Below are 6996 nucleotides of genomic sequence, written 5' to 3' on the forward strand. Positions count from 1 at the left end.
GTGACCCTGAGCAAGTCACTTAACCCTCATTGCCCTGCAAAAAAACCCACACAAAACTCCCCCCCAAAAAAACCCCAAACAAAAACAAATAAACAATTTGTATGAAAGCATAGCTTATCATGTCTGCAGATGACTGGAAAGCTGGATAAGACAGCTAAATGTCCGAATCCAAACAAAATTAACAAACCTGGGCACTGAGCTGAAACTAATAAGGATAAATTTAATAACAATAAATGAAAAGTCATGATGTGACAGGACATTGGAAAGTTAAATTGCATCCAGAGAAAGATGGCCAAGAAGATTAAGAGCCCTGAGATTGGCAAAGAAAGAATACCAGTTGTAAAAAAGGTAATAGGGTTTAGCTTGGAGAAGAGAGAAGACTTAGGGGCACAGAGAATGTAGTAACCAAGCATTTGAAAAGATGTTGCTTAGAAGAATAAGAATTCAATTTGCTTGCTTTTACCTCAGAGGTCAGAAGTAGGAATAATGGGTGGGTAGAAGTTTGCAGAAGCCCGATTTAGGCTTACTGCAAGGGGAAACTTCCAGTCAGTTTTCCAGAAGTGGAACTTGCTGCCTTTGCAATCAGCTTTCCCCCTAACTGGAAATTTTCAGGCAAAGGATGGATGCCCACTTTTGGGGATACTATAGTGAGGACTTTCTGCCAAGACTCTGGCTTCTGACTCCACTGAAACTCCTAGATTGTTTAAACATCAGGAATAGGACATAGCAATGAATAAAACAACTCCGGACTAGAAAAACTGGGGGGAAATGGCTACCAGGTGAAAGAGTTTTGTAGTTTTTTGCATCACTAGATATTAAAACAAAACCAAACTGAAAAACCCAAATGGATTCTATAGGTGAGTGGAGGAGAGAAAGAATTGCCAGAAAGTTAACAAAAACATCGGGTAGAGGCAATATAGAATGATCACCTTTATCAAGGACATCTGAGTGTCTACAGTGAAAAGATTCCACTTCCATGCTCAGCCTTCCCAGCACCTTCTGGTTTACAAAACTTCATTACTCAAGTGAGCAGCACATATGAAGGTAGATGTACTCTATGCAAAGTCCAACACTGTTCTCTACCCCCACCCCTGCCCACAACTATCCTCTGAAATCTCCTCTCAACCAGTAAGCAAAGGACTGAGGGTAGCACCCTGTGATAAAGGTCCCCCTGCTCCTACAATCTACTCTATGTCATCCATCAATCAACCAAATCTCCCCCTCCTTTCATATCCCAATGACCCCAATGAGTCTGTGCCCACCAGATACACAGCCACCATGCTCCAGTCCATCCTCCATTCGGCCACCAGTGATTTTCCTAAAGTGCAAGCCCAACCAAGTCACTCCTCCATTCATTAAACTCCAGTGGCTCCCTATCACTTCCAGAACCAAATACAAAATCAGGTCTGGCATTTGAAACTCTTAGTTCCACCTATCCCCACCTTTCCAGTATTCTAATGTCTTCCTTCCCACCCACCCCCATAATCTTGCATCCAGTGACACTAACCTCCTTGCTCTTTCTAGAACAAGACACTCCCATCATTCTGCTTCTGGCATTTTCTTTCTTTCTTTTTTTTTGCAGAGCAATGAGGGTTAAGTGACTTGCCCAGGGTCACACAGCTAGTTACCTGTCAAGTGTCTGAGGCTGGATTTGAACTCAGGTCCTCCTGAATCCAGGGCCAGTGTTTTATCCACTGCGCCACCTAGCTGTCCCTGCTTCTGGCATTTTTAGTGGCTGTCCCCATGCCTGGAATATTCTCACTCCTCATCACCATCTCCCTGGCTTCCTTCAAGTCCCAGCTAAAATTCCACCTTCTTAAGCTCTCTTAATTTCAGTGTTTTCCTTCTGATCATTGTGAGCTCCTAGAAGGTTGTTCTGCAGTTGTGTCTGACTCTTCATGACTCCATTTGGAATTTTCTTGGCAAAAAACCTGAAGTGGTTTGCCATTTCTTTCTCCAGCTCATTTTACAGATGAGGAAACTGAGGCAAACAGGGTGAAGTGATTTGCCCAAGGTCACACAGCTAGTTAAGTGTCTGAGGCTGGATTTGAACTGGCAAAGATGAGTCTTCCTGACTCTAGGCCTGGCATTCTTTCCATGTACTCCCTAGCCGACAATGATAGAGTACTAGAGAAAGTCAAAAGCACCTGCTATTCTTCTTCAAAGGGAGAGACAGGAGATGGCATGTCCCAAGTGAGTCAAACCACTGCCACCACCTTGGCTACTACAAGTGCCCCCATCCTACCCAGAACACCAGCCCAGCTTTCAACATTTCTCCCACAGCTGTTACTCAGAGGAGCAACTGTGTAAATGGGAACTAGCACTGTGCTTTCCTCAGGACATCCCAGTGGGGCAGGGGAACTGATTTTTTCCCAAAGTGACAAAGCTCATTGAATGCAAAAGTTCCTTCTACAGAATCCACATCCAGTCCTTTTCCCATGATGCTGAAATGCCCTGGTCACACATTCTATCCTCTCCAATATCTGTGGTTGAACGAAAGTCCATAAATTTGTTTCCCATTTGGAATATAGAATGTTCTCCTGGAAGCTAAAAGTCTGCCACAGGACCCAAGCTTCTCTCTAAACCTCTGGCATTAGCTACAAAGACCTACAGACTTGGAAGCTGAGCATCTGGGTTCATATCATAATTGCTTCTATGTGACTTTGGGCAGGTCGGCCTCTCTGCACTGCAGTTTTCATATCTAGGCCACAAGAGTGTTGATCCTCTAAGCCTTCTCTTCTTTTTTTTTTTGGGGGGGGGGGAGACAATTGGGGTTAAGTGACTTGCCCAGGGTCACACAGCTAGTAAGTGTCAAGTGTCTGAGGTCGGATTTGAACTCAGGTCCTCCTGACTCCAGGGCCGGTGCTCTATCCACTGTGCCACCTAGCTGCCCCTAAGCCTTCTCTTCTGCCAACTACAAAATAACTGCATTACATACTATTTTTTTTTCCTGATAAAAGTCTTGGTGTGTATTTATTAGTGGTGACCTGTTTTAACCTTTCTTATAAGATCAATCACCATCAGCTTCCAAAAGAGTTTCAATAACGCTCCTCATTCTTACTAAAATCTGATTTCAGTAAGTACTTTTCTTTGTTCCATTTAATTTTGTATTTCATCGATCAGCAAGCACTTAACCAAGCATCCACAGTGTACTGGCTACTTTGCTGTGAGCTGGAGAGACACGTAGAAAGGATAAAAATCTCTCTGAAAATGCAGATTCCTTTACAACTTCCACTCATATTCTTACTAACTTTGTCTAATTTCTATTTGAAATTGGGCCAGCAGGCTCCCATAGTTTGCATGATTTGTTCTAACTAAAAGAATTAGTCTCCTTGTTTTCCTTAGGTTAAGAAATTATAATTACATAGCATTTTTAAGGTCCCTTCCAATCATATCCTATGAACCAATAACTTAGTTGAGATCCCACAAACTAAGGGAATGGCATTCTGATTAGGAGAGAAGTGAGGTAAGCAATTGTCTAGGAGAGAACACTTTGGGAAGCAGAGCTGGACTGAGCAGGAACAGAAAGCACTAAAGGGGGTGGGGTGGGGGACTGAGAGTAGGACCAGGATATTACAAGGTGGGTGTCAATAAACATTTATTAAGTATCTACTATGTGCCAGGCACTGTGCTAAGTGTTAGAAGTCAAACTACCTGGGGCAGCTAGGTGGCGCAGTGGATAGAGCACTGGCCCTGGGATTCAGGAGTACCTAAATTCAAATCCGACCTTAGACACTTAACACTTACTAGCTGTGTGACCCTTGGCAAGTCACTTAACCCCAATTGCCTTGTAAAAAAACAAAACAAAAACAAAAACAGAAGTCAAACTACCATCAAGCTTAGCCTTAGAAAAGGGGAAGAAATCCCCGCCCCCCCCCTTCATTACAAAGGCATCCTACTTCCAAAACTCACATCTCAGCAGTAGAATTCAGCTACACTGGGAATAAAATGGGCTTTTGTGGGCTGCCCTGGGACTCAGGCCATAGCTCCAAATCCCGTTGCTAGGGGAACTGCGGTCCAAGTTCCAAACAATTGACTTCCAAACAAACTTTTGGAACACGACCTGTTCCCACGTAGTCGGGGGTCTGCAGGCAATATCTGCAGCAATGCCTTCAAAAGTTTCATCCACTAAACTATTCTTTTCCTAACAAAAAACAAGCAAATCCAAAGCACAAACTACTTAACATTCTCTCCTCACCCCAAGGCTCTTGGCTGGGAGGGGGTGGAGTAGGGGGTGCTGGTAGTGGAAAAACCCTCTGAACTTCTTCCAGGTGCCACATAAAGATGTCATTATTGCCTATTTTGATGAAACATGCAAGCCAAGGGCATAGTTTCCGCAACTGGTTTCAAAAGAGACCAAACACATCAACTGCCAACTCCCCGGGCCTCCCCAAAATACGACATGCTTTTCTTTGGGCCCATTCCCAGTCCAGAGAACCAGGCAGTAAGAGAAAGAAAGGGCCTTAGAGATGATCTGAAAGACAACCTAAATAGCCTTGGCATCTCTGATCCTATTCGAAGGCAGGACCTTCAGGAACATCTAACTCCAAAAAGGCAGGGGTTACACTGCGGAGTTCATCTGAAAGACTGAAAAGAAATATTTTGCCACCCCCCCTTTTAACTTTTCATCTCTTTCTTTGTTACAAGAGATGGTTTGCTAGGAAGTGGGGTGGGGGTGGAGGGAAAGAGGCTAAAAAAACCAAAAGGCATCAAATTTAAAGAAGAAAAATTAATAGTTCTGAGTTGTTTTTTTAAATACCCAGTTTTATTTAGCCCACTGACCAAATTAGTAAACTAATGCCCATCCAAATGGCACAAGAAAAGCCATTTTGTATCTTCAGTTAGTGCTTTCTCTGTCTTCAAATTACCTTGTATCTATATCCATCTGTGTACATGTTACATTTCCCACAGTGGACTAAGAGGGGTAGAAGCTGTCTCCCTTTGTCTTTATACCTACAGGCCTGATACAAAGCTCTTTGACCAGAGTAGAAGCTTTAATAAATATTTGGGTTGAACTAAATCCAGTTCAATGCCCTCATTTTACAGATAAGCAAACTGAGGTTCAGGAAGCAGAGTGACTTGCCCATAGATCTTGCAGGTAGCAGACCTGGGATTCAAACTCTGATCCCATATGGACCCCCTACCCAAGTTCATGAACAATCTTCTCGAAATGTTTGGATCTCACTTGAAAAACTCCAGTTCTTCCCAACTCGAAATTCCTTACAGTTTTGTCTGACATGAAATTCCTGCAGCTAAGCTTTGCTTGGTCAGATGCTCCCACCCCCATCTGCCAAATGAGAAAACTGATAATCAAGAGCTGCTGTTTCTGGAGCTCACCTCACAACCCTGGACGGAGATAGGGCAGAAATGATTACTCAGCTGAGGAGACTAACAGTACTACGAACTCCTATTTCTAGGCTTTCTGGTGTCACTGAAAGAAAACAGAATCCCGGAGCCCAAGAGAACTTGGTTGAATCCAAGCTCTAAAGCTTGTTGACCAGGTGATCCTGAGCCTCTGTGTGGAGTCACTATTTCCCTAAGCCTTAGTTTTGTTCATTTGTAAAATGGGAACAATCATACTTGCACTACTTACTAGTGAACCCATCTTATGAGCTTTAACTCACAACACTTTGGAGCTAAGAAAGCATCTTCTTCACAACTCTGAGAGGGAGTCTAAGTATCGTTATTCCTATCTAACAGGTAAGGAAACTGAGACTCATGGAGGGGAAATGACTTGTCTAATAAATATCACATAAAGAGAAAGAAGGCCGTATGACGGAAAGCACGGCGGTGTCAGAGGACCTGGGTCCTGGATCAGAATTTTGGCTCTATTTAGTCACTAGTGTGTGGAAGTGGGCAATTTGTGTTCCCTCTCAGGACCTCAGTTTCCCCATCTGTAAAACGAAGGATTAGACTAGATGAACTCTAAAATTCCTTCCAATACGATAATCTGTGGCACAGCCGGGGCTCCCAGGCCGGGGGCTCTTCCCGCCACCACCCCCGCTCCCGGTTGCAACACCTGGATTGGCGAGAGGAAGGCGCAAAGAGCGACTCCCAGCCCTTCCGAGGCCCCAGGCGTCCAGCGGGCGGCACTGGCCGGGCCTGAAACACTCACGCACCACCTTCCAGCACCTGGCCCGCCGAAGATCGAAGGTTTCCCACCCCCCTCCCCAAAAAAAGCCAAGCGGCCGGTGTGTCAAGCGGGGGCGTGCCTTACCAGGGGCGCAGGGGCTGAGAGCACCTCCTCATCTTCATCCCAGCTCCGGGGGCGCGGTTCAGCCCGCGTGCGTACTCAGAACATGGGGGCTGCCGGCTCCTCGTGGGGCTCGCGTGGGCATGGGGACAGGGAGCGCACCTTGGGGCGCACGAGGCGGCGAGCGCACCTAGGCGGGCACGGAAACGCAGACTCCGTAAGGAGCAGAGCAGCCTCCAACCCCGCTCCGGCTCCCGCTCCGGCTCCGGGTAGGGCGCCTCCGCCTCCCAGCCCGCCCCGCAGACCGCATGCCCCCGCCTCCCTCCACCTGCCCCAGCCCCTGGCTCCTCCCACACCCACTCCCACTCCCCCGCCTCCTCCCTTAAAGGCGCCCTCTCTTCCCCTTTCCCTCCACCCCCAGCAAACACTTAACTTCTACTGCTTTTTCTTACCCCTTCCCCCACCACCTCAGGCACTTAGAGAGGGAGAAATAACTTAAATTTGCATAAACATTAGACTTTCTCTAGCACTCCTTAATCCGTTAGCTCATTCAGTTCTCCGAAACCGCCCAGGGAGATAAATTGATGAATATGAATACTCGCTATAGACCTAGGAAGTTATCCCGAGGCAGCTGGGTAGAGTGGAAAAGGGTTTGGATCTAGATACTGAAGACTTGGATTCAAATCCTATTTCTCTCCCACTTCCCATTTCTGAGACTTTGGGCCAGTTATTAATCTCCTCATGAGTCTTCGGTAAAAACAAGGAGGTTGTACTTGATCAAGTCTTTCTAGTTTCTAAGAAAC

The 6996-nt window shown here is 45.9% G+C and overlaps 1 protein-coding gene across 2 annotated transcripts in view; it reads right to left on the reverse strand.

Annotated features, from left to right (window-relative positions):
* SH3BP2 (SH3 domain binding protein 2) overlaps window positions 1-6480 on the reverse strand; it is a 114060-nt gene extending 107580 nt beyond the window's left edge. For both annotated transcript variants that reach the window (XM_043973270.1, XM_043973271.1), the window contains exon 1: window positions 6218-6480. In XM_043973270.1, the coding sequence (XP_043829205.1) occupies window positions 6218-6255 (38 nt within the window). In that variant the 5' untranslated portion in view covers window positions 6256-6480. The remainder of the gene's footprint in view (window positions 1-6217) is intronic.
* Window positions 6481-6996: the final 516 nt, after the last annotated feature.

The sequence above is a fragment of the Dromiciops gliroides genome, chromosome 6, assembly GCF_019393635.1.
Source record: "Dromiciops gliroides isolate mDroGli1 chromosome 6, mDroGli1.pri, whole genome shotgun sequence".
Taxonomy (NCBI): domain Eukaryota; kingdom Metazoa; phylum Chordata; class Mammalia; order Microbiotheria; family Microbiotheriidae; genus Dromiciops; species Dromiciops gliroides.